At 35.0% G+C, this 18,207-nt stretch overlaps 1 protein-coding gene across 3 annotated transcripts in view; it reads right to left on the bottom strand.

The window, feature by feature from the left end:
- vta1 (vesicle (multivesicular body) trafficking 1) overlaps positions 1–18,207 on the bottom strand; it is a 43,566-nt gene that overhangs the window by 15,845 nt on the left and 9,514 nt on the right. For all 3 annotated transcript variants that reach the window (XM_067417873.1, XM_067417872.1, XM_067417874.1), the window contains 3 exons: positions 10,015–10,109; positions 5,602–5,729; positions 2,373–2,448 (listed from right to left, as the gene is read on the bottom strand). In XM_067417873.1, coding sequence (XP_067273974.1) covers positions 2,373–2,448; positions 5,602–5,729; positions 10,015–10,109 — 299 coding nt within the window. The remainder of the gene's footprint in view (positions 1–2,372; positions 2,449–5,601; positions 5,730–10,014; positions 10,110–18,207) is intronic.

The raw sequence follows: 18,207 nt of genomic DNA, 5'->3' as shown, positions 1-18,207 counted from the left end.
CCAGTAGAGAGACCTGCTGGAAAGTATGATAAAGCGGACTTGCCAGTGAAACCAAGGACTGATCAAAGAGCTGTGAACTGAAGGATGAACAAATAGCTAGCACTTTATCAGAAAAGAATGTTAGAAATTTCTCACAAAGATCAGCCGACAGTTCACAATGAAATTGGCAGCTTACTGAATTTATCGTAGAGAATAAAATTCTAGGTCGATGACAGTGTGTATTAATTTATTGTGAAAAATAATTTGCTCTAGCTGATTTTGCTGCATTCTGAAACTTAACCAGACACTCTTTGAAAATCTCTAATGACAGTAAAGCGATCGTGCTTCCATCTCCTCTCTGCTTTACGACAAGCCTGTCTGAGAGAACGTGCATTATCATCTAGCTAATAACAAGATTTTCGCTTTGGTTTTTTCAATTTAAGAGGGGCAATGGAATCTAAAATATCAGAACAGGCATCATAAAAAAGAAAGGTTAAGTTGTCAGGCCCGAAAGAAGACTCAGCATTCAAGATGGAAATTTCAACAGCATTGGCTAAAAATGTATCGCAAAACTGAGAGGCAGTGAGTGCGGCTTATTAAACGAGAAAATGAGCCTACCGACTTAATCACAATGGTAGAACTCGAAACAGGGATCCTAAATATAATGGGCTTATGATCAGAGAATGAAGCATTTTCAGTATATACATTATCTACAGATGTACCATATGACAAAATAAGATCCAGAGTATGACCAAGGACATGTGTTGCTTGATTTATATGTTACGTAAAACCAAATGACAATACAGTATTGGAAAACTCATGTGAGTTTAATTACTAGTATGTTCTGCATTATTGTCAAATATAGTAGTAGGACATGAGAAGCATGCATTAAAAAGTCAGTTAAATCAGTCATTTTTTTGAATGACTTATGCAACCAAATAACCCAAATCAGGGGTTTGATGTGAAGTACCCCCAAATATAATGACACTCCCCTTGTAAAGTCAATTCACCTTTTTTTATATAGTGCTTTATACAATAAAGAATGTTTCAAAGCAACTTTACAGTGATGATAAGAAAAAAATGACAGAATCAGTGTTCAATATCAATTCAGCTGTAAAGAAGCTCTAAAAAAGGAAGTCAGTTCAGTGTTGATTCAGTTCATTTTATAAAACAAATTATGAAACAAAGTCGAATCCACTATAAAGCAGTTTTGTTTTATTGGATGGAATGCACTCTACAATGTTCTGATCATTCATCAGCTGAAAACAGCTAGATCGATTCTTGGAATTTATATTGGATCGATTGAATCGATATTGGTTCATAAAAATGAAAGTTGATTTACCCAGCCCTAATAAATTAAGTGAAAAACTAATGAAAAGCATTCTGCATGTTATTTATACAAGAGCTGTAATTACTGAATTTATATATTCTTATATGGTATATATATATATATATATATATATATATATATATATATATATATATATATATATATATATATATATATATATATATATATATATATATATATATATATATATATATATATAATAATGACTGTATCAGCTTTATTTTCATTGCTCTGAAGTGTGCTAAAACCTGTAATTACACCACCAACTCACATCCATTAAAAGGGATTTGAAGCCCTTTCACATCTCAACTTCTACTTTAACATACATCAATACTGTAAAGTCCTGTTAAGTCTAGTACTAAAAAGTTCCCTTTCCTCAAGTAATTTAATATGGCACAACTCCTTGTGGCATTGTCAGAGAGAAACAGCACAGTAATGTAGGGTGATTCTGAGAGCTCATTGTTGAAACAGTCAGTCCAATGAGCTCTCTACAGTAGGAAAATGTCTGGCCCTAAGGGAGCAAAGAACACTCAATGAAACATTGTCCATCTTCGGACACAGGTCACTTCCCCTCTGTATAAAAGAGACATCTGCGGCCATGGCGACCAGTAGGGATGGTCTAATAGGCACACTGGAAATACACAGATTCAACTGGTGGATTAGCAACACTTTCCAGGCACAAATTTGCCAAGAATTGGCCTCTCAAAACCTCTGTGTACATTGAGACTGGTGAGGCGTTGTCAGTCCTTGGGCTCACTTTTATAGTTTCCCATTAATTTCCACGTTTTCATGTTTTTGTAGCAGTTTTCAGATTTGAACACGAGAATATGGCTCTAATGACGTATTTGATTCCATTAGACGTTTTCACGTTCCACTAAATTAGGCGAGCTTGTGTCTGTGCCATCAGAAACAGGGGGACTGTGTCAAGAAACACATTTCAGGCCCATATTTATGTCCCTTCAACACAAAACTTTGTCATACTAGCCTTGGCATCAAAATAAAGACCTACTTGGTTGACAATGTAGAGGACAAAAAGACTCACCTCTTCTGATAGTTCACCAAAGACACTCAACACATCAAACAAAAGACTTGAGGTGTAGAAGGACTTGATCATATTCCTGTGGTCAAAACACAAATTCAACTGTTAACACAGTAAAGCAGTCATTTAGTTAGCACTTCTTTTCTTTACTAAAATTAAGCCAGTTGTATGTCTCAAAGCAGAAACAAAGAACACCTGGATATTACACTACTGTTCAAAAGTGTGTAAGGGTTTTGTAATGTTTTTGAAACAAGTATCCTCATCCCCAAAAGAATTTATATTTTAACATATTTTCAGATGTAATTAATTTCTGTGATGGTAAAGCTAAATTTTTTAAGCAGACATTACTCTATAGTTATCATTTGGCCAACAAATAATTTGTTTTTACTTCTGAGATGGCAATAATGCATTTAGATAATAACAATATCTATAAATCTAAATATATATTCAGACTTAAATGAGCAAAGGGGGCAATTGAAAAACAAAGTCATATCAAAATATTAAACTAGAACAGTGTCATTTTTCTAAATCCAAAACCTTTGAACAAGAAACTAAAGAGACTGTTTACTACTTGTAATCCTGATGTAATCATTTTTTTCCCCATTTCAGATCTCTTTCAAAATGTGTTTTTTTTGTACACACTCAGAACATTAACCAGGCACTGAGGTCATAAGCATTGCTTTTTGCCACAAACCCCTAAGTAGCTTTCTTGCTTATATGTCAATTACCAAAGACAGGTTTAGTCAGGTGTTTTTTAATTTCCTATGAACACTTATGCAATGACCCCAAAATTCAAACTCCCTATCACCGTCCTTGAACCAATAATCATTTTCGCACTTCTATTGTACTCAAACAAGCTGACCATTTCAACACATTCTAGAATAAGGGAGCATGAAATGAGATATTAGACTATCCTAAGTATCACTTTAAATAAAAATAAAATAACAAAATACAATTTGAAACAATTACTTTAAAGCCTCTTCCAGGACAAATCTTCAGGCATACTGCTCTAGGGTCTTATTTATAACCATTGTGTACGCACAAAACAGGCCCTGAAAGAGGTGTACGCCACTTCTGATGCATAAGTTGTGATTTATAAAAACAAACTTGACGGGAAAAATTGAACACCTGCATGCAAACTCTGAGTGAGAAAAGTAATGAAGTAATTATTATATAATGAAGTTATTTTATTTAATGCCATGTGAGCATTCAAAGCTATGTTCATGGCAAAAAATCAACTACAAAAATACAAATATCATATAATACAATAAAAAACAAAACAGCAAGTCATATTATACAAGATGAATGAAGTAAGAAGTTCATTTTGATAGCTATAGGCCAGACGTGTAGGGTACATTAATGTTCCAGTTGCATTAATGGTGATATGCACTGAAATTACATAAAATCATTACTCAGAATTTAAACAAAAAATATATGAATTTAGATAAACATGTGGATGTGCAACTTTTGATCACTTTTCCTGTGACGCTGTTTAAATGACAGCAAGGATTACATACAGGCTAATTCCAATAATTCCTCTTTAGTCTAAACTGCAGATCTCATGTTTATGACAAAACATGTTTTAGCGAGAACGATGATCAGTAATGCACACTTTCACACAAGTTCGATATTACAGACACTGCAGGATTCGGTGGTCGAATGATAATGGCTTACTGTACAACCAGACCTGTACATCTACGGAGTGTAAAGACATCTTCACAAAATTATGAAAAATACCACTGTACTATTTGACGGATCCATCTAGAAGAAAAAGTTATTTGCACGTTTCCTTTTTAAAATAGCCTATTATGTCAGTGACGTGAGGAGTAAGACAATTGAATTTAAACTGCATTATTTGATTTTAAGTGTTTAAAAGTAACAAAATATTTTGAATTAAAATAATATTTTATAAAAAAAAATGTAATGGATATTTTGATGTATTTATTCTACAACATAAACAGATATTGAAAGATCAGCAATGTAATGTGTAAGGCACAAATGGCATTTATAGTCCATATCTAATATTTTAGATATATAATATAATTAATATAATATAATATAATATAATATAATATAATATAATATAATATAATATAATATAATATAATATAATTAATATAATATAATATAATATAATATAATATAATATAATATAATATAATATAATATAATTTATAAAGGGATTTTTGCGCAGGTTCTGGCGTACACATGGTTTTATAATTCTGATTTTCTTTGTGCGTAGGCAAAATCTAGCTTTTGTGCATACGTACACTTTAAGGATGAAATCTACAGAAAGTTTTATAAATGAGGCCCCTGGTCACTCTGTGAAAAACCTTGGACTGTACATTCATGCTCAAGAAAACTTAAGTAAGTTGCTGACAATACAGGCATTGTTTTTCCAGAATGAGGATAAATATTGTGAACTTCAGTTACCTTTTATAAGTAAAACCATAGAGTACACAATGATTCACCTTTTGCACTGTTTGAACAAACCCTAAGTATGTGAATACATCCGGAAAAGTGGCCTCTGGACAGGGAGTGCATGCAGGTCTGACAGCTTCCTATAGCAAGACTCATCGTCACTCTAAATCTCGTCAGCAGGAAGAGGACAGAGTGTAAGGGCAAATGTGGCACGAAATGCCAAAGTTGATCCATTTCAGAATGTATTTTGAGACCTTAGAGGGAATGTTGCATCAACATAAGACGTTGTTAGCAGTCCACATAGATGTTCCTACGTCTACGACAACATCCTGAAATTAATTTCTCTGAGATTTGATTACTTCTAGCCTAGGTGAGCTTTTTTTTAATACATGTACACAGGTTTACTTCAAGCTACAGCAAAACTAACAATCACTTAAAATACCTTGGGTAGTGCCAGTCTGTATGACCTGAGGCCTGAGTCGCTGCCAGGTATTCAGCTCCTGGACCCTTTACCTATGACGTCACTGTCCACAACAGCTTCATTATACTGCTGTGACCTGTAATGCAACACCTGGCTAATCCATGCCATCTCACTCCCAGGCAACTACCCTGTACAGAGCCAGCTTTGTAGCTAATTTTAGCCTGCTACTCACTCGCTGTATGTGCAATAGTGACAGTGGGATTATTTTGTGTCATGGTTCAATGAAAGGAAACTGTTATTAAGGTGTGCACATGTAAACAGCGAAATATTCAATGTCTAAACATTCTGCGGATGGAAAGGGCATCAAATCCAACCTGGACCGTGACTTACTTGTGGAAGCGTCCTGATCGATCTTCATTGTCTGCATAGAGGAACATCTTTATAGCGTAATTCTCAACATGGGCATTGCCAACTATTTCCTGCGAGATGGATTCATTGTCGCTGAGCTCCTTCTTCATCTGAAACACAAAATAACCACTCAAAAGTTAGTTTTCCATGTGCAGCACTGATGCTAATGTTAACACAATCTAAAGTGCTATGCAAATGTGGTCATATTAGCTTGTTTTAGCATGGGGAATACTGTACAGTAGTACACAATTAATGACAGATTCTAGATGATTACTCTCTAAAGCCCTGGTTTCCATAGCATGACTCAATCATTCCTGAGATGCATCAGCCACTTTGATTCCACTCCAGTGTAATATTTTTTTATTTTTTTGCAAAAGAGGGTCCCTCTGGAGTGTTGCCCGTGCACAATTAGTGGACTCATTCACCTAGCTATTATTACTATGATGATCCTTTGAGCGACACCAGGCGAATGAATTTGTAGCCTCATAATTCACAGAAAACTGTTAAAATGTAACAGACAATGCCATTGTGTGGACTAATGTAGGCTCATGCTATCCTCACTTCTAATAATACTGAGTCAGCACCAACTCCAAAATTATCCATTTTCCTGGCTTGAGTTTTCAACAAGACTCTTTTTTTTAAACTCATGGGCATTCTCCACATTGGTACATTGACAATAAATGTGCTGTAGCTTCATTTAAAATAAATTGTATACTTTGATTACACAAATAGAACCAAGAATGTTCTAAAAGCAGTTTTTGAGGTGGTCCTGCATTAAATTTTTTATTGCGAAATCAAATGGATTTGTAGGTTTCAGCACATTTTCAGCATTACTCCTGATCTAACACACAAACGCTGGTGACCCGGTCTTTTACTTAGAGGTTTGGAATGGCCGGCACCCAAACGCCAAAGCATCAGCCAGTCCGGCTCTGCCTTCCTCTCTGTGATGTTACAGTCTGCTAGAGAGCGTCAGGTTTCCTTGTAAAATCAGTAAAGCAAATACGACTGGTTACATTTCAACAGGTGGAACCTGGGCGCCTGAAAGGACTCACTGTTCACATTTTAATGAAATTTTTACCTATTCCGTGAAAAAGCACCATGAAGGCACAGTACGTCTCTTGTACTGTATCACAGAGGAATATAAAAACATAAATCGGAAGGAAGCATGCAAAAACAGTAGAGAAAAAGTGAGATTGGATGCTTTTTTGCATACTAAATCAAAGCCTTGAAACTAGATCTATGCACACCGATTCCGTGGGGTTTACTCAAAATCCCCTTGAAGAAAAAACAAGGAACACTGGAGTCATTTTAACAGTTACTAAAAGGAAGCTTGTTCTGTTAAGAAAACCGGTTCTATGTGTTTTTTTGGCCAAAAGACTTGCTGATATTTAGAACAAGAGCAAGATATAGGTGAAGTAAACCTTATCACACGCATTCTGCTTCTCTGTGCAAGTCTGAGACAAAAAGCTATAGATCCTAAATCTCACACAAAAAATTTGCTGGCATACGAGTAAATTAAATAAGTGGTTCAGAAGAATTTCCAGTTTAGGCAGCCCTTAATTGTTTTTACAAAAGGTCAGCACAAATCATGTTTACCTCCGTCACAATGTACCCATATTTATTATCGTCTGGGTCATGTTTTCTTTTACCTTGTGTAGTTCTGTTCATTGTTTTTCAAGAATGAGGGCATATAACAACCTGACCAAGTTACCATCTACCTAATTTGTCTAGCAGTAGCTTCAACTAGCTGACAGATGCGTTTGACTGGATGTTGCATAAACAACAAACAGGGATTCTGCAGGTTTTATGAAGGTAAATTTAAGACCTTTTAAAGGGTTAGTTCAACCAAATTTGAAAATTAGCCCATGATTTACTCACCCTCATCCTAGGTGTATATGACATTCTTCTTTTAGACAAATAAAATCAGAGTTCTATTAAAAAAGTCCTGGCTAATCCAAGCTCTATAATGGCAGTGATTGTGGCTCTGTTTTTGAAGTCCATAAAGGTGCATCTATATCCATCATACGACTGCTCCACTAGGCTCCAGGGGGGTTAACAAAGGCCTTCTGAAGCAAATTGAGGCGTTTGTGCAAGAAAAATATTTAAATCCATATTTAAGACTTTATAAAGTAAATTATCTAGCTTCCAGCCGATCATCTTCCGTATTCAACTTTAGAATACGGAAATAACTTTTATTGAATTTCTAAACTTGTTTTGTCTTGACTTCCAGTGTCTAAAATCTAAATGATTCTCAAATCAAGATACATTTACTTGAGAAGCAAATGGCAAAAGTTAAGAAATCTTGTGATCTTGTGATGGTGATTTTCTGATTAAACCAAGAACAAAACTCTGCCAATGGGTTTAGAAAAAAATTATGAAACATAAAATTTAACAGCCCTTTATTAAAAGTTTAAAAAAAAAAAAAAAATGTTTGGGCGCTTTGATACACTGGATTTACGTTGGATTTACTTAATTTTTTATTTCAACAGGTTCCACGTAATTGGGTTATGTTGAATTCAATTAACATTGTTTATTTTGGTAAACTTAATTTGTTTATGTTAAGTTCAATGCCATTTAGTTAAACCGGGTTCACATTCTTAATTTTGTCCAAAACTATTATGTTTAATTACTCTGAAATGACTATAAAAAAACTAAACAAGTAATCCAGTTTAATTTATTATTTTTATTTAGTGAAATGCTATTTTTTTAACAACATTTACAAAACCTTTTACATTACAAGATTGTATTGGCTAGATGGTTTTGTTAGATCCATGTAGTTGTTTTTTATTATTAATTAATTTTAATTTATTATTTATTAATTTTTAATATATCATTGTTATTAGCAGATCCTAACTCTATACTTCACCACAATGGTAACGTCCAAAAACACTAACATAACAAACTTTTAAATACCAACATAAAACAATAAACATTAAAAAGTCTCTCCATTTTCTCATCTCGTTAGAAATGCATAAAATAGCACTTTATTTAAACATTTACTCTCCAAATTCAGCCTATTTGCAAAGCATGATGGGAAGTGAAAGTCCTGTTTGATTGGGTTACTTGATTGAAACATGTTATTTAAAAATACACCAAGTTATGTCAAAGAGTAACAGGTTTAAGTCAGTTTAACATGAATCAATTAATTTGAACCAGAAACATCATATAATGGTGTTAAATCAAGATGAATTGCTTAAATAAACTGAACAGCATCATAAGTTGATTTTTGTTGAATGTATACATATATATTTTTGATTTATTCATCCAAAAGTTGACAAATTCTGTGACATTCCACATAATACAGTAAATTCCATTTTTAATGAATAGATTCTGTGACATGTTTTTCCACATTGCATAAATCAGAGGGCACTAATTTAATGCCATGATATTGAATTTAAGCCTTTCTGCTCCAATTTAAGACATTTTTAAAGGCTTAAATTGTAGAAGGTCAAAACCTTTTTAAGACCCGCGGAAACCCTGAACAAAAGATATGAGACTTCTCTTTTTTTACACTACATAAGCCTACTCATCTTGCGGTACAACTATGCCCAAATATTATTTTTAGTTCGATTTTATTTTACACATTTAGCTTCGTTTTTCAGAATGGACCTGTGAACCATTTTTGGGTTGAGAAACACTGATAAAAGATGGGTTACCTGAACCAGTGTAATTTTATAAAAGCACTGCAAAACACTTTCTCTACAGACAAAAATAATGAGGTTGCATCACAACTTATACATAATCTATTAATAGTTTAATAGATATATGGATTTCTTTATGTAGTACACTTCATGCACATAATCCACTAAATGACAGATTGATGAGTCCGATAATTATTAAAGAGCAGAGCATCATCTTTTCATTGTATGGTATCAAAAGAAAGTTCACTATGAAGTACACTTCATGCTTTAGACCTTTTGACCGGATGTGCCCACAAGGATCTGGGTCTCCACAGGTTTTTGTTTCCTGTTTCTGTGACATTTAATGAACTGAGCTGAGGCGATAGTAAAAGCGAGCACTAGAGACTGCAGGGTCTCCACACTTGTCTAATTGGTTCCTGAAAAGTCTTTAACAGTGCCTAGGCATAAAAGCAACGTTTTTTTTCTGCAGCTTCCTGCTCCCCTTTTGAGGAGACCTATAAATTCTGCCTTTTGAACTGTGATGAGAATACAGTGGCCTTAGTCCAAAAGGTCACTCAACACTTCTTGCCACACAAACACAAAAGACCTCAAAACCAGTCTAATCATGTTAGGTAAATAGTGTGAATAGTTATATAAAATGGATTGATACTTAAACTATACTTAAAAAGGATTGATATCACATTAGTTGAACAGCACGCTTAATGAGTTTGAAGTAAGCTGTTAATTAATTTAAAAAAGTACAAACTTGACTTACCATTTCTAACTGATCCATTAGTTTCACAAGAAACTTTCGGCACTCTGGAGTTTTGCTGTCTAGTTTCATTCCCGTCTGCATGGCGTAAAGTCGACCTGGAAGTCATTAAAAACAAGAAGAGCATTTTACTTTAACCACTGAACTGATGTCACATAGGGATTGCATTTAGTATGCAACACTAGGGTTGTCACGGTACCAACATTTCAGTGGTCGGTACTAATACCAGTCAAATTTCACAATTCTTGGTACCAAAGCAAATGCTGTTGAATAAAGTACTTTTTGTTTTATTTATTGGTAACCACTGTCCATCATACCAGTTTCAGATTGATTCGTGCATTTAAATGGTTTTCAATCCAGAAATTCTGCAGTGTTTATTCTGCTACATTTCAAACATGCAGCATTAAAAAATAAACTTGTATTCAGATTGTGAATGGGTAATAAACAAAGAGAATAGTCTCCCTTTATAACCAGTAACCACTAAGGCTGTCAAACTCTAAAGCAAAAGCTCACTGAATTCTGCACTATTGTAAAAACACCTGTTATAGTAATAAATAAAATAAAAAAATTGTACATTGAATCTCTTATTTAGATCATGTTCACTTTGTGAGTGTGCATCTCAAAACAAAACTTCTGACTAACTTCTGACAGCACCTCTGATATATGTTCTTAAAAGAAATGATTGTGATCGGCTAAAATGCTTAACGCTTCTAAAAACATGATGTGGGTAGAAACCTTTGAAGCTCAGAGAGCCCTCAAACAAACACGAAAGAGAATGTTCTATCAGCATGTACCTACTATACCCAGTACTCAATACTACCGGTTTTGCAGAAAAGCTTTTTTTTTTTTCTTTAAGAAAACGGTAGCTAATATGTGTGCAGTATATCAGAATTCCTTCATCATGGTTCAAGAATGAAGGAGAATTCCAGACTAGCTCATTAGGTTGGTGGAGAGTCTGCCAAGAGTGTGCAAATCTGATATCAATGCAAATAAGTGCTCTACTGAAAAAGCTAGACAATTTTGTAAGCTGCATAATTTTCATAGATCAATTAATTTATAATTTTGCTGAAGAAAAAATGAGTAGAAGTTTTCACATGTTTAAAGAAAAATATATATTACTGATGTTTTTCAAAGACATAAAAAACTGAATTAAAATCGATATAAATATTAAAAAAATCTAAAATACTAATATTTAGCATTTTATTGTAAAGGATTTTGTAACATTTCCGACTGTCCACTAAAAATACTCTCCGATTTCCTCTGATTCTCAGTAATTCCGAGTAAACTGCATCCTTGCTGTTATGTGTCTTTGGACTGTGTCCAGTTGTCAGTAGTTTTGGTTACAAAACATGGTCAAGCCCCCACATCTGGCAAACGTTTTCAATGTATTTTACAGGCCATATGTGATGAGTAAAACAAAAAATTTACTGGCTCTTGCTCTTTTAGTATAATATACAAAAGTGGCACATGGTACTACCGAGTGAGAAAGGGTGAAAAAAGTCCCATGAGCCTTTGATGCACACTGTATGTGTCCTTTCTGGATGCACACTTTAAATACCAGAGCTATGACTGCCAGGGCAAACAACTCCAAAGATGCAGATGTCGCTGCTGTGAGGGCACAAAAGCTACACTTAAATGCTTAAGTGAATTACCTTTATCTCTCACATGAGTAAGGAGCATTAACCCAGGGGTCTATTTTAACATTAATTAATACAATTACAATCCTTTATCAATCAGAAGACATTAACAGAAAAAGAAAGTGTGATCTACAATGTATTCAACAGAGGAAGTCCACAGAGTTCATTCATTAGAATTCAAGAAGGCTCACAAACAAGGTCTTCATTACAGGGTGTCTGGAAGAAGACAACAATCAATTGCTATTGCACAAGCTCAAAGTCATTAAGTTGAGAGGAAGTGTTAAGAGGGACATTTGGGGGGAAAAAGGCAGTAAGCTCAGAGCCTTAGGGATATGCTCCACTAATGAAGATAATATCTGGTCCCACCCACACTGTCACCAATTTAAAATATCACCTAGGTGAACCTATGCTGTCCCAGAGGAAATTAAAAAGATGAGGGCTTACAAAGTATTCCACAGCTTGCTGTCGCATTTATGTGATGAAGAGGGATGAAACGATCCCCTTGCAGCCAAACATGAGCCAAAATCTTCTTGCACTATTAAGATGCATCTGTGTGGACCTCTTACTTAAAGGCACAATATGTAAGATTTTTGGAATAAATATACAAAAACCACTATAACAATGTTATAGTTAACAAAATATTACAATATTTTGTTGACTTGTGTACTTACATAATCCCAAACATTTGTAAAAATTAGGGGTGTAACGATACATATCGAATCGTGACACGAGTGTATCTCAATACTGAAGTCACGATATGTATCCCGATATTTTAAGCCAAAATAAACTTTAAAATATTTTTACCTTTTTATTATTATATTATTATTATTTGTTTTATTATCAGGACCCACACATATTCCCCCTATTGCATTATCATACATTATATATGCCTGCTATGCCCTGCCTCTCCTGCTATTAATGCAGTAAGAATGAACCATCTGAAATGCTTTGAATAATTATACCACTAAAACTAAATGTGATCTGGTGATTTAAATTATGTTTGAGCTTTCACAACGGAGTGTCACTTTAAGCGTAGTTTGCGAGCTTACTTTGAGGAGTGTCGCTTTAAATAATGTTTGCGCTTTCACTGAGGAGCGCCGTTCCACCAGCATGCGCACTTGAGATGATCAATGCAATCCGTCACAGCTCTAATCGCAAGAAAGCTCAGCAGAAGGACTGCTCTCAAACTATAAACGTTTAGCTCATCCAAGAATTTTAATTCTGCATTTACTCTCTCATGTTGCTTTCGCGCGTCACGCAACCACTTGAACATCCGTGTTCACTACAGTATGTGCGTCATGTTAAATATTCATAATAAAGCCATTGTGTCTCTTCAGAAGACTAAAGAATGTTTGGATTAGACACTCGATTAGTTATTTTTACATCCCTTTATGACATTCTTTGTAACTTTTAAGTTTGAGAGGAATGGACTTTAAAAATGGAGGGACAAAAATCCCTCAGGTTTCATAAAGAATATCTTCATGTGTGTTTGGAAGTTAAATGAAAAACGACACAATGGTGAGTAAAGTACATGATGACAGTTTACATTTTTGGTAGCCTACATTTGTTAATTTGTGTTTGGGTGCATTATACCTTATAAATAAGCCTACTACAGCAAGATGAGCCTTGGATAAAACAACTCTATCTTGCAAATCATATCGTTTCCATCGATACACATCGTCATATTTTTATATCGCGATATATCGTTTAACTATATAATTACACCCCTAGTAAGAATGTTTAAATCCAGAAAAAAATAAGCATTTTTAACCAGGGTGTGTGTGTGTGTGTGTGTGTGTGTGTGTGTGTGTGTGTGTGTGTGTGTGTGTGTGACATCAAACACGTGTTACCCTCGATTTATGCTTTTTTGTAGAAACCATGGGAACACCAAAGACGCTTTAATATATTTCCCAATTTGTTTTATTAGACAGGTGAGCAACTGTTTGGATACACGAACTGACAGAAAACAAATTGTTATATAGGGCCCTATAAAATCAGTTTTATTTTTTCCCATATTCAGTTTTTTTCCATTTAAATTTTTGCAAATTTTGGAAATTTTTCGTTAAAATTTTTGGGAATTAAGGTTTTTACCCTTTACTGTTATTTTGGTGAAAAAAGAGAATGCTTTTAATGTTAATATAATAGAACATAAAACAAAAAATAGGAATGACCTTAAATTTATTGAGGTAACAAACATCACATTTACTTTTTAGGACAAATATTGCATTATGCAGCATAACACTGCACTTCAAGTACCTCAAATATTAATGGTTATTAGCTTTAAACTTTCTGGTAAAATACATTATATTAGTTCATGAGTTAAAATGAAAAATGCTCCATTAGCTTTTTCTTTCAAGAAGAATTATTTTCACCTTATTATTTTCTTGATTTACCATAAGTTCCATGTTTTACCATGGCTAATATCGATCTAGCTTACTTAAGTGTGCAACAACTGTCTCATAGCTACCGAACATAACTTTCAACACACTCATATGTATCTAATATGATAAAATAGAGCTGTTACCCCACATACGCCTGATCGGAAGAAATGGAAGCAGCGTAATAAAAGCTTGACAGCTCTCGAGTCGTGTCGCGCTTGTCTCTCATTGGCAATCGCTTCAGCAGCATCGTTTGGTCCAATGGCTTTCAGCCCCACCCTGCTTCATACAGTAACATTAATAAATCTTTAATACATAAATACATTGATAGCTTATGATTCTTTTTTACTGGGTGTAGAGATGAAATCAAGGCTTCATCAAGCTACACATTTGTTTTGAATAAGCGACCTCTAGTGGAGAAAATTACATATTGTGCTTTTAAATGTAACAAAAGTAAATGTCACTAGTCACTACATATATTAAGCCTAGTTCACACTGCCCGATTTTTGCCCCGATTTTGAGTCGCCGACAGGTTTTGTGAAATCGCCGACAAATGCCCGAGATCACAGGCAAATCAGTGCTCGTGCACGCGAGTGACAATCACGCAGTGTGAATAATCAAAGACGCGATCAGAGAGAATCGCCGACGCCGGTGAGATATTTGGCATGCTAAATATCTGGACCTGTCGGCGATTCAAACTCCTGCTGTGTGAACTGCGTTCTGACTGAAAATTACACCGACAGCCAATGAGAGAGTGAGATACAGGGCAGCAGGAGGTTCAGGGAGGAGTTATAGAGCATAATGTCAGTATTTTAATATATTTACAATTCTATCAAACAGAAACAAAGGCCAAACATTTGCACATCCAGCCACAGCAGCAGCACATTACAAAATTATTTATTTACCTCAAACTGTTTTTGCAGAACAAAATCCTGGCTCCCTCTGTCTCTCCAACAATTTCCTTCGCCATAATCTTTTTTCTTTTTCTCCACAAATCAGCGCACATACAATTTGAAGCAAACTTTGTGCAGTTTATCATTTTTAATAACAATTCAAAGTCACGCGCGAGAACTCCGGTGTGACGCACGTGTGATCTCGCGTTGTTTACTTGTCACATCGCACGTGTGTTTGGGAAACGTAGTTTGCGCACGGGAGAGGGAGAGAGTTGTCGGCGATTCTTCCTCTTGTTCAGTCATGCAGTGTGAACTCCTCTGTCGTCAAACCATCGTGCAGTGTGAACACAGCAGTGACTGAATGATACCCCAGATAGTCATGCAGTGTGAATAGAGCAGTGACCCGACGAGTTTGAAAATCGTGCAGTCTGAAATAGGCTTTAGACTCGTTCAATTGTTCTTAAAGGGACAGCAGTCTAAAAAACTGCTGCCATTCATTTAATTAATGTTAATGCAAAACAAAACAAAATCACTCACTGCTTTTGAATGAATCACTTTTGTATATTTATTATGAATCAATTTATATTTAAATGTATATAGTGAGCATTATAAACAGTACATTTCTGTAGTATTTCTTAAGAATTAAAATTAGTCTACAGTGCCTGAAAAACTTTTTTAAATGTTATTTGTATATTTTTATATTGTATTTGCCCCATTGTTTGTTTAATTTCATTTAATTTACCAAAGTTTCAATTTGTAAAAGTTTTTTATTTTTGTATCAAATTTTTGTATTTAGTCATTTTAAGTAGTTTTTCTATTTGGCTCAGGGCTGCCTTGCATGGGTGTGTGTAATGATTGCAGTCAGCTTAAATGGCATTTGTTTTATAATATTGTTGCGTTGACTAAAATGGGAAGAAAAAACTAAATACATTTCAAGGTTTACAATTAGTTTAGTGAGATCAATTCATCTACTAGACCTAATAAACAGTCTACCACAGTCACGCACACACAAAGACAGTTAGTCAAATAAAAAAATAAAGTTATATTCAAATATATATCGAATCTAGATTTTAATTAAATAGTGAGGGACCAAAGCTGCCAGTTTTTTTGACCAGTACATTTTACACTGTTCCGTTAAAAAAAAAATTGAGTGTAAGGAAACTATGAAGTGAATTATGAAGTCAATTAATTGAAATACTTATTTAGATGTATTGCCTTTTGTTGGAAACACACTGTGGAAAAGGTTGGAAACATTTTCTCTGTATTACAGCATTTTTAGCAATACAAAATATTCAAACAAAATAACCAATTCCACATGCTTTGCTTAAGTGACATTCGTCAAGCCAAGACAGGACTTTGAATGGCACTCTGTGTGCTAGGCAGACCTTGAAATCAGTCATCTAATTCCGATTTTAAAACACATTAGCCAGTAAAACACAGTGAACTGGCAATTACAACTTCCTGAAGGAAACAAGGAAAAGCAAATACACCCATGCCGTGAGTGCTTGGGCCAGGGCAAATACATGTTAGTCCTTATTAAAGGTGTCTGTACTCTGCTGGCTAGATCTGTGTTCTCTGCAGACAGATTCAAATTTACACTTTTTTTTTTTTTTCCAAGTGATGAAGGAAATGTTTTTCTTGAGAGAGAAAAATATAGAATGCATATGATACCAGAAACTGAAAGATTTAAACTTCATGTAGGTTACCCAAAATAAAATAAGCAGTTAGCAAGCATAACATGATGGTACGTTTTTACTTAAATAACCTGGATAGAAAGATGGTGAGAGAAAGAAACATTTAAGACAAAATATAAAATAAAAACCTATAGACTTGAGCCATGAATATTGAAAGAACATGGGAGGGAGACATATTAAATACCAGCACAAATATATCAGCAATTCAGACATATCACCAAGTGCATCCAAATAATCCAGTAAAATAAAACTATAAAACATATAGGGTAAGGTCATTGATTTATTAGAATCTGGATAATATTTCATTCTTGTTGTTAGTATCAGTAAGCACAAAGTCATTTTTTTTGTTACTTTGTCAATCTCAACTTAATTTCTCATAAGAATCACAAGAAACAAACAGCTGTATGTCTTATCATTAGTGCTATTTCAGCTTGAGCAAGTCTGTGATTAAAGTAAAAGTGAATTTGCTCATTCATTATGCAGCAGTAAATACCATGCGCTTAAGAATGGAATGGAAAAAAAGCTTAAGTTAAAAAAAAACTATGTATGTTTCTAAAACCAGGACATTTCGAATCCCACTAAAATGATGCAAATATACTTTATTACCTCTTTGTCCTCCAAAATGCCACTCCATTTTTGCATTTCAAATGCTTATCGGTTAGATAACCCTGAGTAAACTAAATAAATGGGGGTTCAGTAGATTGATGGCAGCTGAAAGGAAAGGCTCATACAGTGTTTTATATATTTTTGCTTGATATATACTTCCTGTCTTTGGTTCTTTAAAGGGGGGGTGAAATGCTGTTTCATGCATACTGAGCTTTTTACACCTTTAAAGACTTGATTCCCATCCTAAACATAGACAAAGTTTCAAAAACTAATGTTGGATGTTTGATGGAGTATTTCTGTGTTAAAAATACTCCTTCCGGCTTCTCACAAGTTTCGGCGAGTTTTTTTCGAGTATGGGTCTACTTGACGTTAAATAGATCGGAAGGTCCTTGTATGGGCCGTATGGGCTCTTCTCCCGGTAGGGTGCGCGCGCGCGTGACTAGAGGGAGAGAGAGGAAATGCACGCTGTAAACAGTCTCTCAGGTGCAGATCCAGTCGTCCGTGAACACTTATGACGCGCCGCACTCCACTTTATTCCTATGGGTGACGTCGAGCGACTTCAACGCTTCAGCACAGCATTCCGGGAAGGCAGCGCTGCATTTGAACCGATTTGAACTCAGAAATGACGGGAAGCTTCAAGGCATCGCTTCAGTCGCGTCGCAAAGTGGATTTCCACGGTCACTGCTGTCACAGGACTTCACCAAATCATACCAAAGAAGTGTGTTTTTGACAGAGCGGTCCTGCTTTGGAAGATGCCGGTGAGTAAATCAACTTCAAATGTCTCTGCTATAGGCTACCGTCGCATGAGTAAACATCAGTAAACGATATGATCGCGTGCTTCGTCTTTCAAATGCGCTAACGGTTACTCCATTGTTGTTCTGTATAACGTTACACTATTCTGACTCTGACGTGCAAAACCGTTTTGCTTGCTACCTCTAAGGTCTAGTCACATACAATAGTCCATAAACCGAATCATGTCCTCATAAAC

Source organism: Pseudorasbora parva, chromosome 15 (assembly GCF_024679245.1).
Source record: "Pseudorasbora parva isolate DD20220531a chromosome 15, ASM2467924v1, whole genome shotgun sequence".
Lineage (NCBI taxonomy): Eukaryota > Metazoa > Chordata > Actinopteri > Cypriniformes > Gobionidae > Pseudorasbora > Pseudorasbora parva.
This window is presented reverse-complemented; position numbering and strand designations above follow the sequence as displayed.